Genomic DNA, 27,443 nt, shown 5'->3' with positions numbered 1-27,443 from the left:
TGACTACTCTGAAGGTCAATAATACTTTGAGACGCGTATCTATTTTGTACGAGCTGTAACTAAATAGTTGCCACTATTAAAGCTCCAACCCTCGTATTTACCCATTCCGAGTCCAGTGGAAGCTGTTTTGAATGCCAACAGTTTTCCTACACAGAATTGGCATGGTAACGTGTTGCGTATTTGATGTTTGCGTATTCATACTTCTTGAAAACTTGAATGATCTGCGGAAATTTATATTTTTTGGTAGGAATAAGCGGAACGAAGGCGCTCTCTGTTCTGGACAACAGTGTGCATGTTCCAACAATTCGTATTTGAAGCTTCTCAATTTTCCTATTAGCAGGGCGTCTGCAGGGTCTGTGGGATCCCTCGTGACAGGACAAACGAGGAGGAAGCGTGGGTGTCGATGCCTCGTTGACAGTTGAGGGAAGACTGTCACACACAGGCGACCACTCTGGCACCTGATTTCTGCGTGGCTGACAGACAGGCAGAGAAATGCGGAAGTTTTCCTCCGGATGTATCAGCGGCTGCCGGAGTCAAAAACGCAGATCTGGTTTGCTGTCTGTCAGACACGTTTCATTCTCAGCGACAGTCTGACAACGCCGTTCCACCCAGTGTTGACGGAAACCATCTTCCACAAGATGGCTCGCTCTTATATAGGGAATTTTTAATCTAAGTAGAAACGGTAGTGAGTGTATTTGTGAATGGGAAGATGACGTAAACCACATCCTGTTTTCGTGTCCAAAATTTGACTGTGAAAGGTGGGACTTTTTTATGACATTGCTGAATACGGCATGTCACCTCCCTCAATCAGTTTTTTCTCTTTTGTTACTAAAGACATTCGCCTTTATAAACTGTGATTTTCTTTAAGAGTATTCGGAAAAATCTGTGGGTTTTAATGATATGCGTTTTTCACTTTTATAACTTGCTTGTGAAGCAATTTCCGTGCTACTGCGAATTGATAAATCACAACTGTCTAATTTACTTCGTGATCTGTGTTACCGATTTATGGTGGACAAAATTGTGACAGAATGGGTTCTTGTATCTGTAAACATGAAATGGTTCAAATGGCTCTAAGCACTATGGGACTTGACATCTGAGGTCATCACTCCCCTAGACTTACAACTACTTAAATCTAACTAACCTAAGGACATCACACACATCCATGCCCGAGGCAGGATTCAAACCTGGGACCGCAGTAGCCGCGTGGTTTCCAGACTGTAGCGCCTAGAACCGCTCGGCCACCGCAGCCGGCTCGGTACTCTCCTCAAAGTTTTCTTGGAAGAGAGAATTTCATTGTAGAGTTGACGAGGTTTGTTGAATCTTGACCAACACGAGCCAACGTCACATCCTCGAAATCTCCTGTGCCTACAATTCTTTGTAGCTCTTTGCAGAGCACTATACGTTCATTCGATGTTCCCAACACCACACTCAACAAGTTGATGCGACGTATAACACTACATCTTCGACAACCAGCCATCAGCTGTAAGACTGTTGATATTTTTGACAATATCGGGAGTCCGATATATCGATATTTAAAAGTTTACCATAATCGGCTCTTGCTCTATCCAAAATAGCATCGATATATCGGTATACGGCCGGAAAAAATGGGGTCTTATGTGCCTGTACAAATATTGTAAATATACTGCCCGTTTTAGAGCTGAATATTTAAGTATTGATTAATTATTAGATATTCTGTACATCAACAAGCTAGCAGCCTGCTTATACCCCTCACAGCAAGAACTGAGAGCGAAACGATGCACTTTCACTCTTGGCGGTAATCACTTTGCTAACAATGGTAACTACAAGTAAGTGGCACAATAAAAGGTATCTGATGAGTACGTCGTTTGGTTTCGTCACGTATCGGATTTGTCCGGAACACTTGATGCCGACTTCCCTGTTTCTTCAGTTCTGCCAACGCCAGCGACCTCACAGTTCCAGTGTCAAAATTGCGTGGTGGAGCTAAACGTTTCAGTTTCAGATGGTAGCGCCGGGCGCCGATTACGTCAGCATTTCCTCTGACACGTCACCGCCCACCGCAAAGACCAGTCTCGTCATTTAGATTTTTGTTCATCATTTTCAGCGAAGTTTTTTTGAAGAATTCCGATGTTCTTTAAGGCAACTGGTGTGCTATTTCTTCACACTGCAAATCATGTTACTCCATTCACCCCGCCACCCCCGAGTGCATTCGGACTCCTTTTGCGCCACATGTACTTGCTTCACATAGTCGAAAAGAAAGGTTGGGCATAATGAAAGCTCAAAAAGTAGAAAGACTCCTTCACACAGTGAAAGTAAAATTACGTTCTACTACAATTTGCCGGCCGGAGTGGTTGATCGGTTCTAGGCGTTACAGTCTGAAACCGCGCGACCGCTACAGTCGCAGGTTCGAATCCTGCCTCGGGCATGGATGTGTGTGATGCCCTTAGGTTAGGTAGGTGTAAGTAGTTCTAAGTTCTAGGGGACTGATGACCTCAGAAGTTAAGTCCCATAGCGCTCAGAGCCATTTGAACCATTTTTCTACTACAATTTCAAATGAACAACATGAAATATTTATCGAAAATTGTGAAAAAATGTAACCTGAAGTATAAGCGGAATTTTATGTGCCCATTCGATAGAGCGATTAGTCAAGTGCAGTATTCGTTTTATCGATGTACCGGGTGATCAAAAAGTCACTATTAATTTGAAAACTTAATAAACCACAGAATAATATAAATAGAGAAGTAAAATTTGACACACATGCTTGGAATGACATGGGGTTTTATTAGAACCAAAATGCAGGATGGTGCTCCACCCATATTGCTAGACGCGTGAAAGATCTCTTGCGCGCGTCGTTTGGTGATGATCGCGTGCTCAGCCGCCACTTTCGTCGTGCTTGGCCTCCCCGGTCCCCAGACCTCAGTCCGTGCGATTATTGGGTTTGGGGTTCCCTGAAGTCGCAAGTGTATCTCGATCGACCGACATCTCTAGGGATGCTGAAAGACAACATCCGACGCCAATGCCTCACCATAACTCCGGACATGCTTTACAGTGCTGTTCACAACATTATTCCTCGGCTACAGCTATTGTTTAGGAATGATGGTGGACATATTGAGCATTTTCTGTAAAGAACATCATCTTTGCTGTGTCTTACTTTGTTATGCTAATTATTGTTATTCTGATCAGATGAAGCGCCATCTGTCGGACATTTTTTGAACTTTTGTATTTTTTTGGTTCTAATAAAACCCCATGTCATTCCAAGCATGTGTGTCAATTTGTACCTGTCTATCTACATTATTTCGTGATTTATTCAGTTTTCAAATTTATCCTGATTTTTTGATCACCCAGTATATTAACGGGGACAGTAAAACACAAAGAACAAACAGGAACGCAGGAGCTAAAGCACCGCCTTGGCCTGCGTTTGCTACATCTGTGCAGCAGCGCTGCTCAGTCGCTACTGGTGTTCTGCTTATTCTTTGTGTTTTACTGTCCCCGTTAATATACATCGATAGAACTAATATCGCACTTGACTAACCTGGAATCGCTTACCGAATGGAAACGCTAAATTCCGCTTTAAAAATAATTTTGTTTGTAACGGGAAAGAAACCTCCAGTAAAGCAAACCTACTTGGAGACCCATAACATACTACTTGAGTGCGTTACCAGTTATTAATAAAGTTGGTACATTTGCGGTGCGAGGCGCCGATACACAACGTCAGCATTGGCTCTGACGGCCACTGCTCCGGACTCTGACGTCCCACTTGCCTGCAGGATGCCGTACTCGGCTGGCGACGGTCCGTAGTCGAAGGGCGAGGCGGCGCTGGAGCAGACCAGCAGAGCTGCGACCGCGGCGGCCGCCACCGCCAGAAGCGTCCTGGAGTGTGCCATCTCTGTTTCCTCTCCTCTGTGTTGCCGCCGGCTTTAAATGTGGCGAAACTGTGCGCAGCCGGTGTCTATATACGCACGCACGGGCGCCTCCCCCACTCCTGGTTCCGCGGCTGCGACACGGTGGCGCGTGAGATCCCCTTTTCCTGTTATCGGGAAGATGACGAGTCTGCGCTTCCGAGAAGGCGCTTGCCTAACAGGAGCTCGTTACGCCTTATCAGCTGCTGCCTGCCCCGGCTGTCAGTCGCGCCTCTCCGCGAACAGAGCAGGGTCACCGTATAGGCGACGTCCCGCCTGCGACAGATCCCCGTGCAAACAGTCAGCTGTGTGCGGCTTGACACCTTCGTAAGACTGCGCTGACGTGTCTGCAGCCGCTGACGGCCGCCTCCGGAGGGGTGTGCGCACGCGCCAACACTTTGTCGCCCCTCCTGTGGTCGGCTCGCCGTTGACCGGCGCTTCTGTTCCAGCTGGGCGCCAGCGCAAAAGAGCTTCTCACAGTTGCTGCACCGTTTGCAGAATGCAATCTATACGTTTCGATCCATAGTGACGCAATAAGTGCTCACAGGCTGGATCACTCTGCGTAATAACCTCAGATACTTCCGGAACCGTAAAAGATATCGCAATTCCGTCTTCAATCGGATGAAGCACGAGAAAACCTCACAAGACGATGTACAGTCTATTTCACGGCTCTATTAAAGTATTACTGTCGAAACCTCTAAATGCCTGCTTGTTAAAAAGCCTATATAACTTTGCATTTTTTGATATGCTGTTTTCATTATGAAAATAGCGTCCATTGCTGACCTTTCTTCTCGGAAACCCCTTTATCCCTCAATATCCAACCGAACGAGGTGGTGCCGTAACACCAATTGGGCAGGTGGTGGTGGTGGTTAGTGTTTAACGTCCCGTCGACAACGAGGTCATTAGAGACGGAGCGCAAGCTCGGGCTAGGGAAGGATTGGGAAGGAAATCGGCCGTGCCCTTTCAAAGGAACCATCTCGGCATTTGCCTGTAGCGATTTAGGGAAATCACGGAAAACCTAAATCAGGATGGCCGGAGACGGGATTGAACCGTCGTCCTCCCGAATGCGAGTCCAGTGTGCTAACCACTGCGCCACCTCGCTCGGTCCCAATTGGGCAGGACGGCGATTCAAGCCCCATATAGTCATCAAATTCAGCTTTTTCGTCCCTCCCATAATCGCTAGAGGTACAGGTTGAAAAAGACAAACACGATTTCCTTCCGATTCCTCCCACAATCCAAGCTCGTGCTCCATCTGTAATGATCATCGACGGACAGAAAATGATATGATTGTACGGCATTGTTGGCCGTGAGATCCCATGCGGGGTGTTCGGCAGCCGAAATTGCAAGTCCTTTTTAGCTGACGCCACTTCGGCGACTTGCGAGTCAATGATGATGGAAGACACACAACACCCAGTCATCTCGAGGCAGAGAAAATCCCTGACGCCGCCGGGAATCGAACCCGGGACCACGTGCGTGGCAAGTGAGAACGCTACCGCAAGACCACGAGCTGCGGACAGAATCTTTCTTCCTTCGTTGATTAACAGGCTTTCAGATTTTACTTTCACTCAGTCGTTCGGATTTATGGTGTATACATTATGTGCTACATCTTAAACGCTGATTCAAAAATGGTTCAAATGGCTCTGAGCACTATGGGACTTAACATCTGTGATCATCAGTCCCCTAGAACTTAGAACTACTTAAACCGAACTAACCTAAGGACATCACACACATTCATGCCCGAGGCAGGATTCCAACCTGCGACCGTAGCAGTCGCGCGGTTCCCGACTGCGCGCCTAGAACCGCTAGACCACCGCGGCCGGCGAAACGCTGATTCCCTCTATAACTTCCACAATCGTTGGGATTGGCTGTTTTAGATATTAAAGATAAGTAAATGAATACGAAAAAATATTGTAATAGACCCGACATAAAAAAATTGGAATTTTGTGGGAAGCTCCTATGGGACCAAACTTCTGAGGTCATCGGTCCCTAGACCTACACACTACATAATCTAAATTAACGCTAAGGACAACACACACACACACACACACACACACACACACACACACACACACCACGGAGGACTCGAACCTCCGATATGAAAAAAACTGTTGTGAGTGACCAATTGTGACGTGTTAATTACTTACGTTTGGGCACTACCTATGACAACCGATATGAATATAGATAAAAACTTATCAAACTGTCTGGAATGTCAATTAAGTGGAAAAATAGATCTGTCATAAAAAAGACGCAGGAGCATGCTGGGGTATCATTTTACAAAACAGTTATGTAGTAGCGAATTATAGGTCACAAGCAGACAACAATATAGCTACCGCTAAGGATCAGACGTTGTTTCTCATAACGGTTGGAGGGTGTAAAAGATTCGAAGAACAGGAACAATAGCATTAGAAAAGAGCTTAATATTTGTAGCCTTAGAAAAAAATTAAACATAATAGAAGATATCTCAACGAACTCAAAGTGAATGAACTACGAAAGAGGACTTCTCGAAACTACAAATCATGACTACTAAGAACAATTCGCAAATCGATAGAGTACGCAGCAGGCATGCGTTTGTCGCAGAAAATACGTCACCGGCTTATAGGATGGATAGCGTCTTAGAGCTTCGTAGTTGACTGTTTACACAAATTAGAAAAAGAGCGATCATTGTCAAAGACGAAAACTCCGTGTGGACAGCGGCTTTCCTATTGCCTAATACACGGGGTACACACGATATGAAAAGTAGGGTTGGGATCATATTATTCTGCTCAGTAACATCACTCATCACATTCCCTCCCGATCGGCTCGGGGCTGTCACTTGACCACACGTCGCAACTAAAGTAGCAGGACTCGCACGATATTGAACACTGAACGTTCGCTAAAACCGTGAATTAAACGTTATGTGAAACGGGAAGTAGCAAATTTCTTTCAAGAGATAAAAAAGTGAAAATACAGTAGTTGGAATTCGCCTCTGCATCCGAAATCGTTTCGCTTTGGTCGCTTATTAAGAACCTGTGTTCGATCTGTAAAACAGGCATCTGGCTAAGAAACAGAAAGATGTAAGTAATTTATGTTAATTGAATCTTGAGTCGGTTCTTGGTAGAACAATATTATAATAAATGATAAGCGCTAGTTTGCTTTTCTTCTACAGTATTACTTTTATTGTGTTAATCGGTTTTCTGCTTACAGGACCATCTTCACACATTTACTGACTACTGTCACCAAAGATGTTAAAACATTGGAAGAGAAGTTACACTTCTAGATTGAAGGAGAAATGTACATTAAATAACATGCTGATAATAACATGTAAAAAGTAAAAAAATTGATCAGTAAAAAAAAAAAAACGGTGTAAACAGGAAAAAGCTTTAACGAAAACACGAACAGTAACCCTACATAAAGGTTTATATTAATAAACAAAAACAACAAAATAAAATAAAATTAGTACTTGACAACGGTACTTACGGAGCGCGATACTCAAACCAATTAAAATACTTTGTATTTTTTACATTGTATTACCACCACACTGTCAAAGATGTTATTCACTGCACATTTCTGCTTCAATTTAGATGTGTAACTTCTCTTCCAATGTTGTTTACAAACACTGTAACGTCTTTGGCGACAATAGATTGTAAATATCTGAAGATGGCCTTGTAAGCCGAAAACCGGTTAACACAATAAAAGTAATACTGTAGAACAAAAGCAAGCTAGCGCTTTTCATTTACTAATTTAGTTTATATTGGACGAACTTTCTGTACTGTGTTAACATTTTTTCATCGTTCCAAAATAGACTTACATAATTACACTTTAAGAAGTAGCGAACGAAACAAAATTCTTACGGAACTATTGTAGAAGTCTCCACTGGGATAAATAGGTCAGGAATCGATCAAATTTTGAAGTCCCTTAGATTTTTTGACTGCTGATTCAGAAATCCGTGGTCGCGACGCAACCGACGATTTGGATACTGGTAGAGAGAACAGGAAAATGAAGGCCAAATTACGAATAACGGATAGTCTCGTATCGACGACGCCAACCCGTCACCAGCAGGCTATGCTGGCGACAAAAGCACAGCTTCCATTACTTAACCTTCAAGCGAGTTCGAATACAATTGGCGTGTGACGGCTGCTGAGTGGCAATGGGCAGTATTTCCCCGCAATTCCGCTTCAACCTTTCCTCCAGCAAATTCAGCATTTGTATTAGACTCTATAACAGTGACTGGAATTGGCAACACACACTGTTGAACGGCAGTAGAGACAAATGCCATGTGGCTGGAGCTTTGCGGCGCTTTTAAATACAACATGAACGTTTCGGATTCCTAGGTACTCTCTACGCTTCCAGTAACTGCAAATGACATACACCAACCCACCCAAACACGCGCGCGCACGTACGCACACACACACACACACACACACACACACACACACACACACACACACACACACAAAACTACGCACCAAGAATTATCTGAATGGGACTGAAATCGGCAGATGCGATGAACGTATAAAGACAAACTAATGTTTACAATTTCAAAAAAACAGAATGACTCGTTCAAGAGAAAGAGCTTCATAAATTGAGCAAGCCAATAACTTTGGTCCCCCTTGGTCCCTTATGCAAGCACTTATTAGGCATGGCAATCACTGATGGCGTTATAGGATGTCCTTCTGGGGGGGTATCGTGTCAAATTCTGTCCAATTGGCGCATTAGATCGTCAAATTCCCGAGCCAGTTGGAGGGCCCCGCTCATAACGTTCTAAACGTTCTCAGTTGGTGAGATTAGGCGAGGACGGTTTGTCAAGCAAGAAGGCAAGCAGAAGAAACTCTCGCTGTAGGCGGGCGGGCATTATCTTGCTGAAATGTAAGCCCAGGATGGCTTGCCATGAAGGGCAACAAACCGGGGCGTAGAACATCGTCCACGTACTGCTGGCCTATGTCGGGCGAATGTCAAGTTGGTATCCCAGCCCCGTCCAAAACATCTCTAGACACGTCTTCGTTGGTTATCGGGGCTCATCACTAAAGACATTCTACTCCAGTGAATGATGATGACGATGATGTTTGGTTTGTGGGGAGCTCAACTGCGCGGTTATCAGCATGAGAACAAATTCTCGACCTTTGCTCAGTCCGATCTCCCCACTTTTAGGAATAATGATGAGGACATCACAAACAGCCAGTAATCTCGAGGCGGGTGAAATTCCTAACCCCACCGGGAATCGAACCCGGGACCCCGTGCTCGGGAACCGAGAACGCGACCGCGAGACCACCAGTGAATGTGATCCGAGGCCGAAGATGTGTGTCGACCGCCACGGCCAGGAGTCGGATACCAACTTGACAGTCGCCCGCCACAAGACCATACAGTCCTGGTTGACGATCTGGGGTGCCATTTCATTTCATAGGGTATTTCATAGGGGGAATCCTTTGGCTGTCATCCGTGGCACCCGTACAGCACAGCGGTACGTCGACGATATTCTACACCCCGTTTTGTTCCCCTTCATGGCAAGCCATCCTGAGCTTACATTTCAGCAAGATAATGCCTGACCGCACACAGCGACAGTTTCTACTGCTTGTCTTCCTTCTTGCCAAACGCTATCTTGACCAGCTAGGTCGCCGGATCTTCCCTAATTGGTCACGTTTGGAGCACTATTGGCAGGGCCCTCAAACCAGCTCGGGATTTTAACATCTAATGCACCAAGTGGACAGAATTTGGCGCGATATTCCTCAAGAGGAGGTCCAACAACTCTGGCAATCAATGTCAAGTCGAATAAATGCTTGCATAAGGGCCAGAGGTGGGCCAACGGGTTATTCCGTCCGAACAAGCCTTGGAAGGCCCAACGGTACTGATCGGCCGCCGTGTCATCCTCAGCCCAGAGGCGTCACTGGATGAGGATATGGGTGGCCTGTGGTCAGTACACCGCTCTCCGAACCGTTTTGTCGGTTTACATGGCCGGAGCCGCTACTTAATCAAGTAGCTCCTCAGTTTGCCTCACAAGGGCTGAGTGCACCCCTCTTGCCAGCAGCGCTCGGCAGACCGGCTGGTCACCGATCCAAGTGCTAGCCCAGCCTGATTGCGCTTAACTTAGGTGATATGACGGGAACCGGTGTTACCACTGCGGCAAGGCCATTGGCCAACGGGTTACTGACTTACTCAATTTATGAAGCTCTTTCTCTTGACTAAATAATCCATTTTTTTCTGAAATTGTAATCATTTCTTTGGCTGTACGTGTACATCATATCTACCGATTTCCGTCCCATTCAGGTAGTTCCTTCGTGATGCATCTTTTTTTGTTTTTCTTAGAATGAACTTCAGCAAGACAATACCCGGCCATACTTGTAGGATTGTGCAACCCTTCGTCGAAGAACGAGGTTACCATTGATTTTCTGGTTCGCTCGTTCGCCTAACAAGTCTCCCATCAAACGTGAGCTTCTGTACCGAGCGAGGAGCTGGCTCAGTGATCAGCACACTGGACTCGCATCCGGGAAGGCGGCAGTTTGAGTCCCCGTTTGGTCCTTATTGAGGTTTTCTGAGCTATCTTCCAAGTCACCGGTATCCCTGGAAAGGTAATGGCCCCTTTCCTTCTCCACCCTTCCCCAATCTACGCTTGTACTCAGTCTCTTAGGACCTCATGGTCGATATGAAACCGTAACGTTCCTTCCTTCATTCTTTCTGAGGTACACTCGCTCGGCGATTCGTCCGTCAAAATCCTGTGGCTACCATCGTTCAGGGTTATGTGGCTCAGGTAAAAGCGAAAGGAGTGAGATTTTCTAATCAGCGACAATTATTCAGTGTCCCGTAAACGGTCCCCAAAGAAATTTGCGCTCATAAAAGATCGAGGAAAAGTCCACTAATTATCCTACCCTAACTCCGCAGCTTGTCCGACAGAGAAAACAGAGGACTCATACGTGTTGTTTTACTTTGTAGCCACTACTGATGGTTAAAGAACACTGGAAATGCCCGAACAAGGACGGTAGTGCCAATATTTTTGCAATCGACAGTGATCATAATTTCTCGTACCCTCTTCGTTTGATAATTCAGAGTGTTATGTACTTGTAAGCAATTGTCATCTGAAGTTGTACTTTGATGATGGTCTGATCTAAGCAACTTAAAGTGTGGTCTCAAGCATCTCTCGACGATCGTTGACTTCTATTTCGAACAACGCCAAATCATAGTTTTGTTTACTTTGCCTCTCTTTAAGACATACAAGTAAACTTCAGAGCGGCCGTCTGAATTAACCCGTATGTTCGTTGACACTTCCATATCGAACGTATAAGCACACAAAGCGCACGAACTGAAGACTACGGAAATTTAAGCGTAATTATTCAAGTCGCCTGGAGTGGATGAGGACATTGGGAGTGCAGGTAGACCGTGATTTTGTGAGCAGATAGTATTCAGGAATACTGGGCTCAAATTTGAGATTTTTGTATGGGCGCAGATTGCACTGGGCAAAGTTTTCGTATTTCATGCAATAGCGTTCATAGTCTCCTATTTCATACTGAATTATCAAGAATCAGAATCCTTCAAAAATTCTCTTATTCTTCAAAATTGTTACATGTATATAACCTGCGGTTAAAAGTCCACTTCGTAACATTTGTGCTTTTTGGGACTGCAAGTTCCTTATAGGTGATGTACACTTCTGGCCATTAAAATTGCTACACCAAGAAGAAATGCAGATGATAAACGGGTATTCATTGGACAAATATATTATACTAGAACTGACATGTGATTACATTTAAACGCAATTTGGATGCATAGATCCTGAGAAATCAGTACACAGAACAACGACGTCTGGCCGTAATAACGGTCATGACACGCCTGGGCATTGAGTCAAACAGAGCTTGGATGGCGTGTACAGGTACAGCTGCCCATGCAGCTACAACACGATACCACAGTTCATCAAGAGTAGTGACTAGCTTATTGTGACGAGCCAGTTGCTCGGCCACCATTGACCAGACGTATTCAATTGGTGAGAGATCTGGAGAATATCCTGGCCAGGGCAGCAGTCGAACATTTTCTGTATCCAGAAAGACCCGTACAGGACCTGCAACATGCGGCCGTGCATTATCCTGCTGAAATGTAGGGTTTCGCAGGGATCGAATGACGGGTAGAGCCACGGGTCGTAACGTATCTGAAATGTAACGTCCACAGTTCAAAGTACGGTCAATGCGAACAAGAGGTGACCGAGACTTGTAACCAATGGCACACCATACCATCACGACGGGTGATACGCCAGTATGGCGTTGACGAATACACACTTCCAATGTGCGTTCACCGCGATGTCGCCAAACACGGATGCGGCCATCATGATGCTGTAAACAGAACCTTGATTCATCCGAAAAAATGACGTTTTGCCATTCGTGCACCCAGGTTCGTCGTTGAGTACACCATCACAGGAGCTCCTGTCTGTGATGCAGCGTCAAGGGTAACTGCAGCCATGGTGTCCGAGCTGATAGTCCATGCTGCTGCAAACGTCGTCGAACTGTTCGTGCGGATGGTTGTTGTCTTGCAAACGTCCCCATCTGTTGACTCAGGGATCGAGACGTGGCTGTACGATCCGTTACAGCCATGCGGATAAGATGTCTGCCATCTCTACTGCTAGTGCTACGAGGCAGTTGGGATCCAGCACGGCGTTCCGTATTACCCTCCTGAACCCTCCGATTCCATATTTTGCTAGCAGACATTGGATCTCGACCAACGCGAGCAGCAATGTCGCGATACGATAAACCGCAATCGCGATAGGCTACAATCCCCTTTATCAAGGTCGGAAACGTGATGATATGAATTTCCCCTCCTTACACGAGGCATCACAACAACGTTTCACCAGGCAACGCCGGTCAGCTGCTGTTTGTGTATGAGAAATCGATTGGAAACTTTGCTCATGTCAGCACGTTGTAGGTGTCGCCACCGGCGCCAACCTTGTGTGAATGCTCTGAAAACCTAATCATTTGCATATCACAGCTTCTTCTTCCCGTCGGTTAAATTTCGCGTCTGTAGCACGTCATCTTCGTGGTGTAGCAATTTTAATGGCCAGTAGTGTATGTTGAGGCTATGAGTAGCATAGTATTAACCGTGTAACTCCACAGAGAACCCGACAAGAACGAGTAGGCAACGCTTTGTTCACAGACGCAGATGATGAAGCTTTTCCTGAAAGAGTAAATGTAAGGACAGACAGAAGCTCTTGTACTCCATCACAACATACGTTTCAAAACAGAAATGCTGTTAATATTATCCTTGCAACACGAAAGTAAGCAACAGCAATCCAGTTTTGTCCACTCATCAATTCGACATTTATAAGATCAAATCAAATTTACAGCGACGATACGTAGCAAGCCCTTGGCCAACTCGTCATATTTGACACTAGTGTTAGTTACATTCATCTTATGTTAGTGCTGACAAGGATAGTTGGGATATATTTTTGTGTCCCAGTGTTTAAGAGGCGTTCAGTCATAACCGTGTCTGCTATGGAAAGGTTTGTGCTAATACAATGAAATGAATTGTTGTTTAGCAAGTTCTACAAATTTTTAGCATCTTGGTAGCAGCTAACTCTAAAGACAGTAAAACTAGAGCCGAATATGGAGAAATTAATCTCAACTGTGCAACATATTTTGTTTGGCAAGTCTGTCAAAGGAAAAGTAATTTTTAAATAATCTGTTCGACAGAAAACGTGAAATTTTCTCTCGCGTTTGACATCATCACTTGAGAAGATTATTGTTAATTGCCCCATCAAAATTCAGTTTGTCAGACTGTTCAACAAATAGACGTGAACAGATAAAGTATCCCGTCGGCGTTCGAGAGATTACGTGGGTTAATGAGTGCATTGCATGTCAAGGGAAGTTGCTCTTTAAGGATGCAGGCGGAAGTTGATTGCCTGTTCTGTCCTTCCAGAATAGTATTAGCGTTTTTGTAATTAAATACCGTAACGAAAAAGGTGTGATCGTTGAACGTTTGTTTACTAGCATCTTATAAGCGAATTTAAATACTCGGTTTGCGAAGTAACTACACCGGTTTCCGTGTCGCGATGCACTTGAATGGGTCACTGCGTAAGGACGTAGCCGCCAGATGGACTTTTCCGACAGGGGCGGACACAACGGCAGCGATGTGCCTGCGCGGATTCGAGGTAGCTGACACAAACTGTCAGTAACTGTTTAGGGCCACACATTGAGACAAAATTATGTGCGGAAAATAGTCTGTGGAATTACCTGTACCTAGATGCTGTCGCAGAATGTCTGACACAAGAATTTCCCGGAGCAGTATCACGTTTGGTACCACAATATTTGTACATTTACATTTTCTTAAAAAATTGCTATTCACTCATAAAGATTTTATGATTCACTGCAGATTTTTTTGGGAAGGGTTTAGCCCGTATCAAAAAATGTTCTAATATAAATGTCTACTGAGTTAGTTTTGATGGGTACGTTGCCGCTTTGGGTTCCATGCAGGTTGGCACAGACTGTCTGGTAATTTGGTCACTGTAGAACTTCGCGATCATGAGAATGTATGAGCATAAGAAAGCACAATGGATTAAAAAAATCAGTCTTTCCAGGAGACATCGCGCTAATACCATGTAACACGGCTCGTATCTTGTCAGTTCCCTCAGAAAGTTCGTGGCAAGCTGAATGAGTGGGAGCAAGTCATTCCGCAATAAACATCCTCCAAAACATCACCTCTGAACTAAACCCTCCACACACTACAGACTAAGCTCCTCATTGGGCCTTAAAAGAAAAAAAAAGACAATATCGCGATTAGTCGGATGTTGCTATCCACCGACAATCGTTTCCAGTCTGTGTTGTTTGGCACATTGAACACGTGTAGCTGTGAGTAATAGCGTTTTGCAAGGTACCTGACACCAGCTGTCCACGGCGTCCAGTTTCCTTCGCAACGTTTGCTCGGGAACTGGTGATCATCGACCTCCATACACTGACAGCAGTAAGCCCTACTAGGTTTGAAACCGAATGTTATTGATTCGGCGTGACATTAAATCCAATCCCTACCATTTAGCATTTTCACACGGTCACCGTTCCTACGCCTTGTTCCGTAGCTGCGTGCGGTACACCATTGCCTTTAGACAACTCGAACAGTCCTCGCTGACACACCAACAAATCGGCCAAGTTAACTGACGGTGTGGTCAGTGCCACGTCCAAAGATAATAACTCCTTTCTGATAATCTGTCATGTCTCCAAGGCGACCTATCTTACTGCGCTGATTCCATACAACCGCAGTGCCATGACGTCCATCAGTGACAGAGTATCACATGCCCGCTTGATGTAAGTGCTGCGCCAGCAAGAGTGTACCAGAACGACCAGCGTGCTTATTTGAGGGAATGACCAATATTTTAGTCGGGTGACCTTAACTGCATGAGTAAACTGTTACCTCCACCAGCATGAGACTGTCGACGACTACTTACGTATGCGACATTCGAGCCAACAGTTCCAAATCTATTAGGATTATCTAGATCTATGGTTTCACAGTTTGCAGAGCAGGGATTGTGTTGACCACGCTAACACCTCTCTATGAAATTGTACGGGTGAATCGGCAAGGTTTAGTTGTTGTCAGGTATCGTGACGAGATCTTGGGACCTCATGTACCGTTGTTGCGAGGAGCTGCAGGCTCAACTTCGAATCCAAGGACGGTAATGCTCGACCTCATAGAGCGTCGAACGTTACCGTTTTCTTGGAAACAGAAGATATTCCACGCCTGGCGTGGCCTGCTCGCTCTCCCGATTTGAATCCCATAGAGCATGTCTGGGATGCGCTACAAAGACGAGTTGTATCCCGTCAGCATCCGCCAACCACTCTCCAAGACGTGCGAGCAGATCTGCAAGAAGATCGGCCTTATTGCCCCAACATGAGACTGATGACTTCATTCACAGCATGCCCCGTCGTTGTCAGGCCTGCATTGCTGCAAGAGGTGGCCACACCCCATACTGAGCACATTAACCAGTTGACGGAATGTGTGCGCAAACCTGATGTGTTGGAAAAAATGAAGTACATTTTTTATTCCGTTATGCTTATTGCACTTGTTTACATTCTGTATTCTACACATTGTTCCTACTTTACTATCACTTGTTTATATAAATTAAATCTTGCAAAATATCCGTTTTTTTGCTTTAATTTTGGACAACAGTGTATAATATTGCCTTCCAGTACATCTCGCTTGCATAGACCCTCAAAATATTCCGTCTGCCTCTCAGCTTCCCCTTCTTTGCTTAGGCCTGGTTTTCCATCCGACCTTTTGATATTCAGACAGCTGTTCTCGAGTTTATATACGTCTGAAACACAAGAAATGTACTTAACGCAACAATCCTACATCTCTACGCTGCAAGCAATTTTACGGTGTGTGGCGGAGGGTGCTTTTTGTACCACTATCCTTCCTCCTTTTCCTGTCCAGTAGCAAATGGTTCGCGGGCAAGACTTCGTGTGAGCTCGAATCTCTGTAATTTTAACTTCATGACCTTTTCACGAGACATAGGCAGGAGGAAGCAACATTGGTTAGCTCTTCTTGAAACGTGCACATACTGATGCAGAACGCCTCACTTGCACGTCTGCCACTAGAGAAGGCTCAGCGTCTTTGTGACGCTTTCGCGCTTAGTAAACGAACTTGTAACGGAAAGAGCGGCTCTTCTTTGAATCTTCTCTGTTTTCTGTACGTATCTAATCTTGTACAGGCCCCAGACTAACGACCAATATTTAGGTATTAATCAAATGAGGTTTTCGTAAATTATCTCCTTTCTGTGTGAATCACACTTCCTGAGGTTTCTTCCAATCATTCTCACTCTGACACCCATCATACCTGCGATTATTGTGATGTGGTGATTTTAATTTTTCACCCCGTCGGAGGTTCGAGTCCTCCCTCTGGTATGGGTGTGTCTGTCGTCCTTAGCGTAAGTTAGTTTGTGTGAATAGTGTGTAAGCTTAGGGACCGATGAACTCAGCAGTTTGGCCCCATAACTCCTTACCAGAAATGATTTTAGTTTAAGTCGCTCCATACACACATTCGTAGACATTTGAGGGACGTGACAGCTTGCAATGATTGTACTGTTATGGTGTGACCATACTATAATGGATTTTTCTCCCTTTTTATGCGCAGTATCTTACATTTGTTTATGTTGATGGTCAGCTGCCAATATCTCCTCCAGGCTTCGATCTTCTGCAGACATTCTTGCATTTCACTGCAATTTTCCACCGTTGCTACTTCTCTGAATACACATCATTCACGAAGTACCTCATGGAACTTCCGACATTATCAACAAAGTCTTTTATATACTTTAAGGGGAAAAAAATAACGATGCACCACGGAGGAATTATCCGAATGAGACGGCATTTGGGAAATGTGATGCACATATACAGACAAACAAATAATTAAATTTTCAGTAAAATTGAATGAGCTATTCAACTGAAAGAGCTTTACAAATTGAGCAAGTCAGTCACACCTTGGCCCATCTCTGGGTCTTATACAAGCAGTTAATCGGATTGGCATTTATTGACAGAGTTATTCGATGTCCTACTGATAGAAATTGTGCAAAATTCTATCCAATTGGCGCGTTACACTGTGAAAATCCCGAGATAGTTGGAGGGTCCTGGCCACAATGCGCTAAAGGTTCTCAGTTTGGGAGGGGCAGGGTATGTCTTGGCGGGCACGAAGACGAGCAGCTGTCGACCCGTCTGGCGGGCAACGCTCTGGCAGGTATCCCACACCTGGCCGGGGCGTATCCAGACAAGTGTTCGCTGATCATCGAGGCTCAAATCGAAGCTGGACTCAACACTGAATTTCTACTCCGGTCAATGAGATTCCGTGCCGACGACGTGACATCCTGTCTGCTGCTCACCAAACGACCGGACAACCAAAAGTGACAGTCTGGGGCGCCACTTCTTTTCATAGCAGAACCCCTTTGCTTGCCATCCGCGTCAACCTCACAGTACAGCGGTACGTCGACGATATTCTACGCCGCGTTTTGTTGCGTTCCAAGGCAAACCATCCTGGGCTGGCATTTCGGCAAGATTCGTGATTTCCTGGCAGAGAGTTCACAGTTCGTAGTAATTGACGGAAAGTCATTGAGTAAAACGGAAGTGATTTCTGGCGTTCCCCAAGGTAGTGCTATAGGCTCTTTGCTGTTCCTTATCTACATAAACGATTTAGGAGACAATCTAAGTGGCCGTCTTAGGTTGTTTGGAGATAATGCTGTCCTTTATCGACTAGTAAAGTTATCAGAAGATCAAAACAAATTGAAAAACGATTTATAAAAAACATCTGCATGTTGCAAAAATTGGCAGTTGACCCTAAATAACGAAAAGTGTGAGGTCATCCACATGAGTGCTAAAAGGAACTCGTTAAACACCGGGTACACGATAAATCAGTCTAATCTAAAGGCCGTAAATTCAACTAAAACTTAGAAATTACATTTACAAACAACTTAAATTGGAAAGAACACATATAAAATATTGTGGGGAAGGCAAACCAAAGACTGCGTTTTATTGGTAACAGACCTACTAAGGAGACTGCCTACACTACGCTTGTCCGTCCTCTTTTGGAGTACTGCTGCGCGGTGTGGGATCCTTACCAGATAGGACTGACGGAGTACATCGAGAAAGTTCGAAGAAAGGCAGCAGATTCGATATTATCGCGAAATAGGAGAGAGAGTGCCACTGAAATGATACAGGACTTACGGTCGACATCATTAAAAGAAAGGCGTTTTTCATTACCGCGGGATCTTCTCACGAAATTTCAATCACCAGATTTCTCCTCCGAATGCGAAAATATTTTGTTGACGCCGATCTACACACGGAGAAACGACGATCATAATAAAATGACGGAAATCAGAGTTCCCTCGGAAAGATACATGTGTTTGTTTTTTCCCCCGTGCTGTTCGAGATTGGAATAATAGAGAATTATTGAGAAGGTAGTTCCATGAACTCTCTGAAAGGCGCTTAAATATGATTTGCACAGTATGCATGTAGATGTAGAAGATAATGTCCGCCCGCACACGACGAGAGTTTCTGGCGCCTGGCTTTGTGCTTGCAGCAAGGCTGCCTGTTCTCTTCTTAGTTGAGAACGTCTGGAGCATTATAGGCCGGACCCTACAACCATCTTGGGATTTTGACGATGTAATGTGCCAACTGGACAGAATTTGACTCGATATCCTTAAGAAGACATCCAACAACTATCAATTAATGGCAAGCGGAATAACTGCTTGGATAAGGGCCAAAGGTGGGGCAACACATTACTGACTTGCTCAATTTGTGAAGCTCTTTGCCTTGAATAAATCATCCAGTTTTTCTGAAATTGTAGTCATTTGTTTCTCTGTACACATACATCACATTTACCCATTTCCGCCCCATTTGGATAATTCCTTCTTGGTGTGTCTTTTTCCTGTCGTAGTGTATATATATATATTGCGAAAAGTAATGGTCCTGTATCCCTTCCTTGGCAACACCCCCCCCCCCCCCCCCCCCCCCGTACAGACCTCTGTCCTCCCCCCTACCACACTCCCAAGTCCCATTTACGCCTGAAGATTTATCGCCTCTAAGAATGGCATGCTGTGTGCTGTTTGCCAGAAACTCTTTAATTCAGTCACACAACTGGTCAGATATTCCGTACATTCGCATCTTGCTCATTAAGTGGCAGTGAGGAACTGCATCGAACGCCTTCCGAAAGTCAAGGAACACGACATCAACCTGGGCACCAATATCTTACTACTGTAAGGGTCTCGCGAACCAACAGAGCTAGGTGTGAAACTTCCTGGCAGATTAAAACTGTGTGCCCGACCGAGACTCGAACTCGGGACCTTTGCCTTTCGCGGGCAAGTGCTCTACCAACTGAGCTACCGAAGCACGACTCACGTCCGGTACTCACAGCTTAACTTCTGCCAGTACCTCGTCTCCTACCTTCCAAACTTTACAGAAGCTCTCCTGCGAAACATGCAGAACTAGCACTCCTGAAAGAAAGGATATTGCGGAGACATGGCTTAGCCACAGCCTGGGGGATGTTTCCAGAATGAGATTTTCCCTCTGCAGCGGAGTGTGCGCTGATATGAAACTTCCTGGCAGATTAAAACTGTGTGCCCGACCGAGACTCGAACTCGGGACCTTTGCCTTTCGCGGAGTGAAAATCTCATTCTGGAAACATCCCCCAGGCTGTGGCTAAGCCATGTCTCCGAAATATCCTTTCTTTCAGGAGTGCTAGTTCTGCATGTTTCGCAGGAGAGCTTCTGTAAAGTTTGGAAGGTAGGAGACGAGGTACTGGCAGAAGTTAAGCTGTGAGTACCGGACGTGAGTCGTGCTTCGGTAGCTCAGTTGGTCGTGCGCTGCTGCAACGCATCCGGGCCAACATACAAAATCACATACTACGCCCGCTGAATATGTGCCAGAGAGTCACCTTCGTCAATACCCATCTGGCAGCTCGGATACCCCATATAACGCAGATTCTGCCCATCACTGCGACAATGGCGGCCAGGTTACAGGCGGCATTCGGCTATTTCATTTGTTCTGGACACATCTTCAAAGTCCAGTATGAAGCTCTCACCTTACCGAAGCGGGAAGGTGGCCTCGATCTGGTTAATGTGAGAGCCAGGACAACGGCACTTTACACCAATACTATGCTCCGGTTATGGAAAAGCCAAAATGCTAGTTTTACTGGAATGTTGACCACCGAGCTCGCGCCTGTTTCGAGACGCCCACCGACGTCTTTGGCACACATCCCACCTCCGATGTCACATATCGGCCGTTTCTTTTTGGAGTACAGCTACATATGCACCGAGCTCCCCAGGACCAGGAAGACGACCACCCGCGACATCTACCGCCTTCTCCGAAAGTCTCCACCCCGCAACCCCGTCGAAACACGTCACCCCCAGGTTTCATGGCCTACAGTTTGGAAAACGATCCACCAACCATATCACACCACTGACACCACCTCTATGTGGTACCTTCTCGTCAACGGCAAGTATACTACAAGACAGAAACTGCATCGCATCGCACTGGTGGACTCACCCCTGTGCCTGAAGTGCAATGTCGAAGATACAGATTTACATCGTTTTGAGTGTGGGCCAGCAGCAGCTGTCTGGACCCTCGTACAGAAGATTGTGGCTTTCTACCTCCGAGTACCACCACATCACGTTTCTCCCACTATGATGATATATCCCGACACGACCTACTTTCCATCGGCTAAGTGGCACGCCATCACATGGATCAGTGGCATGGCTGTCGACTACCTCTTCCGAGACGACATCGTCGATCCGGCGGACTTTTGGACACGCCTCCAAGTGTATCACCACACCCTTCGCCGGCATCGACACTATCGGGCCACTTTCGCGAACTATTTACAGAGCATTTTCACCAACCCGCCTCAAAGCTGGAATCTCAACGAACCGTGCCAGCCAAGGCTGGACGATCCCACGTTCTCCTCCAATGGTCAATGATAGAATGCCTTTTGTTCTGCTGGCGCGCCAAAGTGGAGCATGGCGCGGAAAGTATTCCTATTTTATTTCAGTTCTCTTTCCTCCTCCTCTTCTAAGTTTTTTTTTTTCTCCTTACACATGTTTATCCCTTTCACACATAGCTCTCTATCTGCAGCCTATTTGTTTTCTTTCTCTTGTGCTAAAAAAAAAAAAAAAAAAAAAAAAAAAAAAAAAAAAAAAAAAAGATGGTAGAGCACTTGCCCGCGAAAAAGAAAAGAAAAAAAAAGAAAATAGAAGAAAAAAAAGAAAAAAAAAGTCGGCAGAGCACTTCCTCGCGAATTGCATAGGAAAAAAAATAAAAAAAATAAACAAAAAAAAAAAAAAAAGGTGGTAGAGCACTTGCCCGCGAAAGGCAAAGGTCCCGAGTTCGAGTCTCGGCCGGGCACACAGTTTTAATCTGGCAGGAAGTTTCATATTAGCGCAAAAAAAAAAAAAAAAATAAAAAAAAACAACTAAAAAAAACAACAAAAGAAAAAAAAAAGTTGGTAGAGCACTTGCCCGCGAAAGGCAAAGATCCCGAGTTCGAGTCTCGGTCGGGCACACAGTTTTAATCTGCCAGGAAGTTTCATATCAGCGCACACTCCGCTGCAGAGTGAAAATCTCATTCCAGAGCTAGGTGTGTTTCATGCGATAGTTTGTTTCGGAACCCATGTTGATTATTAAAGAGTGTTTTGGTCTCCAAAAATGTCATAATACGCGAACATAAAACGTTCCAAATTTCTGCAACAGACCGACGTCAGGGATATGGGCCTTTAGATTTGCGTCTGTTTGGCGACCCTCCTTGGAAACGGGACCGACCAGCCTTTTTTCCAGTCGCTAGGAACGCATCGTTCCTGCAGCGACTTGAGGTACAGCGATGCTGGAAGAGCTACAAGTACTTTCGCGTAGTCTACACAAAATCATACTGGCACCCCATCAGCTCCATCGATATATCCGCTGCCGAGCGGTTTCAGTAGCTACTCTATCCCGTGGTCGCTTATTTCAAAAATATCTGTCACTTTTACGTTCGTGCGACTATTTAAAGGAGGAAGCTAACGGTCTGCCTTAGTTTTGCAAGAAGGCGTTTAGTATATCGTTCACCCTTCTGCCTGTCATCCACAGTTCTGATGCCATTATGGTAACACAGTTTCCGGACAGATGACCTCGGTCCGTTTACTGATTTAACATAAGACTAGAACTTCTTAGGATTTTCTGTCAGTTCGGTAGATGGAATTTTATCTTCGAATTTGTTGAATGTTTGACGTGTGGCTCTCCACACGCTAATTTTGGCTTCGTTCAATTTCGTTTGTCTGTAATGCTTTGCCTATATTTAAATTTGCACTCAAGGTCTCTCTGCTTTCGGAGGAGCTTTCTAACACAGCTGTCCCATTCTTCACAACTAAGCTCTGCACCTACCTGTCTCAGGTGTGGTTATTGTAAAATACCCTTCAACATTGTCCATTTGTCCTGGAGATGAGTGTTGACCGCTCGGGTAGCCTGAAATGTCGTCTCTGTCTCACTTACCGAGCAGAAATTTCTTCCTACTTTCCTTTACATTCTTACTTACAACTGTGTTCAGTGATTCTGTTCTACTGATCACTGATTCGCTGTTTTGCGTTAACTGAAACGAGAAGTTCAGGCTTGTTAATGAGCAGTAGATCTGTTATTTTCGCGAGTCGGTTTTCTGATTAGCTGCTAAAGGTAATTTTCAGATAAGGCATTTAGAACAACTTCATATGACTTCCTGTCTCTCCTACCTGCTTTAATCATTTGCATCTTCGAGTTTATAGCTCTTAAGTTGAAATCTCCATCTATCATGACCGATAAATTCACGTGAAATCTCGAAGTTTCCTCACAAATGTTTCGCCATTACATCCTCCTGAACCGGAGGGTCTAGAAAAGCAAGGAACGCCCATGTATAATAAAAATTTAATACTGTCTTCATCCATATTACATGACATTCGGTTTCTATAAAACTTCACTCGGTATTATCATTTTATAGGAAATGGAAATTGATGGGAAGGTCTTATGGGACCAAACTGCTGAGGTCATCGGCCCCTAAGCCTAAACACTACTCAATCTAACTAACTTACGCTATGGATAACACACAGACCCATGCCCGAGGGAGGACTCGAACTTCCGACGAGGGAGCCGCACGATCCGTGACAAGGCGCCCAGACCGCGCGGCTAACCCGCGTGGCATCATTTCATAGCTATAGAGACGTCCCTACCACCGGTGTTCGTCTTATCGTTGCGATATATATTCCAGTGGGAACTTAGAATTTCATTGCTATTAAATTCTGGTTTTAACCAGCTTTCAGTCTCTCGTACTGTGTGGGCACTGTTATCACTTACAAGTGAGACTAGTACTTTCACAGATACTCTTGCAGTTAAGTAATACATATTAACATTTTCTTTCTCCAGTCTGTGATGACGAATATTATTGTCTTTAATTAACAGGGATAGTATCTCTCCTATCTTAAATCAGACCCTATGTTACAGGTGCGTGGAGAGTTTTTCCTACCTCAGAAAAGTTCTCAGCTACCCAAGTAGCCGCTTCCTGTATCTAGAGCATTATGGGAGATCCATATAATTCTCCACCCGAGAGAGAGAGATCGAGAAATCTGCATCCAAGATCGTTACAAAATCGTCTGAGCCTCTGGTTTAGGCCTTCCACTCATCTCCATACAAGAGAAACGCGGTCGATTCTGGGAACAAGATGAGCAGCGGATCTTCTTTGTTGAATCTATGACATAAAGAAAAAAATTCGCCTTTAATAAAGGTCCGAGGCTGTGGCTGATCCACTCTCCACCATATGTATTTTCACAGAAACGGTATTTTATCAACCTCTGGAAGAGAACTTCTATGCAGCTAAGAAAGTAGGAGAGTCAACGTTAGATTGAATCTGTGCGGCTGGCCAAGGTTGCCAGTGGATAGCTGGGTGTGTATGAGACATCCCTGCTAAACGCAAGGGTACGTGTTCGAGTCCCGGTCTAGCACACCGATCTGCCAGTAAGTTTCACAGTTCATACGTACTACATCTAGAGAGTTCTCCTGCGACCTTGGTAGCAGTTTGAAGCGTCTGGTGAGTTACTGAGGCCCAGTGGACAGGTTCTGCAGACGCCTTGCACGGGTGCATCAAGTTTCGCGGTGCAGTTTGACGCGCCGCGAAACGCAAGACGGGGCATTTAACGCCAGGTCGCCCTGTGGTGGCAATGTGGCGGTCTCGCGTGACGCCGCCCTGGCTGGGGTCTCGGGTTCGGAAACCGGAGACGGCCGAGGCCAATTTAATGGCTGGCCGTATCGGTTACTTAAAGTCAGGCTCTAAGACTCAAGAGATTATCTCTGTTCATTACATTTGAGGACAAGATCTTCGTCTTCTTATCATTATTTTACTCCTAAATATTGCACAATAAAAATACGTCAGAAATCATCTTGGTCTGCAAAGTAATTTGTTCGATGTGACTGGTGGTGCGTTTGTAGTGTTTCAGGCGAGCTGACGATTCCTTGTTCAACACAATTATTTGACGAATGACTTACATTCTTGACAAAACGTGAAATGTGATATGTTTAGCTATATGAGGTTTTTTTCCCTCAGTAGACCCTACAACTTAGTACAACGAAATGAAGTGGTTCATTCTTATTATGAGAGCTATAATCAATTTTTGTTTTTTAAACACTTTATAACATGTCGAGTGTGCAGCCGTCTCTTCTAACAACAAAAAAGTACTTATGAATATTTAATCTTTTTAATATTTCAAAACTATGTTTGTATAGCTTTATAAATGCTTTCGGCTGATCAGCAAGAATATTGCATCTGTGCCCTGACGGCTGAGAAATGAAATTGCAGTTAACGTTAAAAAAATTGCTTCGAAATTCAGGGATAAATGTAGACTGCTGGAGATTACAGGTGATTGGCAAGCTATTATTCCTGAACATGAACAAAAGTGAAGCAGTGTACACAGATTGGCGAAAAGACCCCATAGTGTTTGAATATACTGTCAGGGCTCTATTAGTGGAATCAGCTACAGACGTCTGGCGGGCTCCATACGGAGCAATTTAAACGCTCCTATGAACTTCGTTGTGTGGAAAGCAGGTTTCACAGAAAATCACCAGAAGAACTACAACGTATAGTATAGCTCATCGCAGTGAGGGAAATCGTAAAACTCTCCTACGACTGACTCTCGAGTCCTGTTCGTCATTCTGGAGGTGTCACTCAATTCGTCAAGGTTTTACGTAGTCAGCCTAGCATAGGGGTGAAGCTGGCAGACTTCAGCGGGAGACTATACAAGGAAGGCACTGCGCGTCACGGGAAAATCCCGAAAAAAAGATGCACCACGAAGGAATTATTCGAATGGAACGGAAATCGATAGAACTGACGTAAATGCAAAAACCAACAAATGATTGCAGTTTCAGTACAGTTGTTAAATGTCCTCCTGAGGATATCGTGTCAAATTCTATCCAATTCGTGCATTAGATCGTCAAAATTCCGAGATGGTTGGAGAGTCCTGCCCATAATGTTCCACACGTTTCAAATTGGGGAGAGATCCGACGGCATTGCTGGCCAAGGCGGGGTTTGGCATGCAGGGGGAAAAGCAGTAGACACTCTCGCCCTGTACGGGCTGTTCATTTCAGGATACAGTAAATATCTTTCTTGTTAAATATTTTTGCCCTGTTTATTTTGTGTTGGTGCAGCTGAACTCATGGTGTTATTGCCAGCTGTGCTGATATAAAATGCTAATCTGAGCTAGGTTCATAGACGCCGTGGTACTTCCCGGATTATATTTGAGTACAGAGGTAGATTTTGGATTAGGCTTGGCTTTTTCTTTCTTACTTATTTCTTTATGCGCTTAATTAAAAGGGCAACGCACTAGTGCCTTATACTCACAAGAGTAATGTCTCCCTCTGCAAATGGTAGAGTCAGCTAGTCGTGTTGTAAGCAGACGTGGCTTGCTATGAAGGGAAGAATAACGGGTGAAGAATGTCGTCGATGTACCACTGTGACGCGGATGACAAGTAAAGGTTTTGTATCCCGCCTGGAAGGCGGCGCGTGGGTCTACTCCTGGAAACAAAAGTTGGCCGAATGAAGGAAGTGAGTAGGAGCAGGAAAAGGTGAAACACGTCGGTACTGCGTGTAAAATTATAGATGTTTACTATAGGCAAAAACCAAGTTAATAAATGATTATATAACTTTGCGAAACCGTATTCCCGTCGTAAGTAGTACAAAGTCTCAATAGCAAGGCAACACCCTCTGAAGATGAAGCGATATTTCCAGGCCGTCTGCTCTTGATGAAATGGGCAGAATGTGGAGCGGAGCTCGTAGAGCTCCACAGCGCCGGCTAGAGGGCACTGTCGTCGGTGTCTGTCGTAGTGCCAACTTAAGAACTCGCACCTACGTCGTGGCATCGTAGCTATCGATACGACAAAAGGGATCCTGCTATGAAATAAAATGGCACCCCAGACCATCACTCTTGATTGTCGGAACGTATGATGGACGATACTCAGGCTGGTACCCCATTGCTCTCCGGGGATTCCCCAGATACGTCTTCGGCCTGGAATCTCACTAACTGAAGTATAATTGTCTTCAGTGATGAGTCCCGCACTAATACGAGCCCAGATGACTTACGAAGACGAGTCTGGAGACACCCTAGACAGTGATGGTGTACCATCCTTACTGTCGCCCGCCATAGCGCCCGGCACCCGGAAATGAAGGATTAGAGCAACATTTCATTTGATAGCAGGACCTCTTTTCTTATCACCCGCAGAACCCTTACAGCACAGCGGTACGTCGACGGTATTTTACGCCCCGCTATGTTGCCATACACGGCAAGCCATTTCAGCAAGATAACGCCCGCCCGCACACAGCGAGAGTTCCTACTGCTTCTCTTCGTACTTGCGAAACCCTGCCTTGGTCTGCAAGGTCGCCTGATCCTCCCCATTTGAGAGTGGTTGCAGTATTATGAGCATGGCCCTTCAACTATCTCGGGATTTTGACGATCTAACCCACTAACTGAAAATAATTGGCACGATATCCCTCAGGATGACATGCAACAATTATTTCAATAAATGCCAAGACGAGTAATTGCTCGCATAAGGGCCAGAGATGGACCAACACGTTACTGACTTACTCTGTTTGTGAAGCAATTCTCTGGAATAAATCA

At 45.1% G+C, this 27,443-nt stretch overlaps 2 protein-coding genes across 2 annotated transcripts in view; one reads left to right on the top strand and one right to left on the bottom strand.

The window, feature by feature from the left end:
• The window catches only part of LOC126484522 (probable salivary secreted peptide), a 35,602-nt gene extending 31,647 nt beyond the window's left edge, over positions 1-3,955 (bottom strand). Inside the window, exon 1 of the mRNA XM_050108070.1 lies at positions 3,738-3,955. Within this exon, the coding sequence (XP_049964027.1) occupies positions 3,738-3,860 (123 nt within the window). The 5' untranslated portion in view covers positions 3,861-3,955. The remainder of the gene's footprint in view (positions 1-3,737) is intronic.
• Positions 1-27,443, top strand: part of LOC126484521 (protein Wnt-5b-like) — a 606,999-nt gene that overhangs the window by 219,769 nt on the left and 359,787 nt on the right. The window lies entirely within an intron of this gene.

This window comes from Schistocerca serialis, chromosome 6 (assembly GCF_023864345.2).
Source record: "Schistocerca serialis cubense isolate TAMUIC-IGC-003099 chromosome 6, iqSchSeri2.2, whole genome shotgun sequence".
Taxonomy (NCBI): Eukaryota; Metazoa; Arthropoda; class Insecta; order Orthoptera; family Acrididae; genus Schistocerca; species Schistocerca serialis.
Note: the sequence above shows the minus strand (reverse complement) of the source record. Positions and strands in the feature narration are given on the sequence as shown.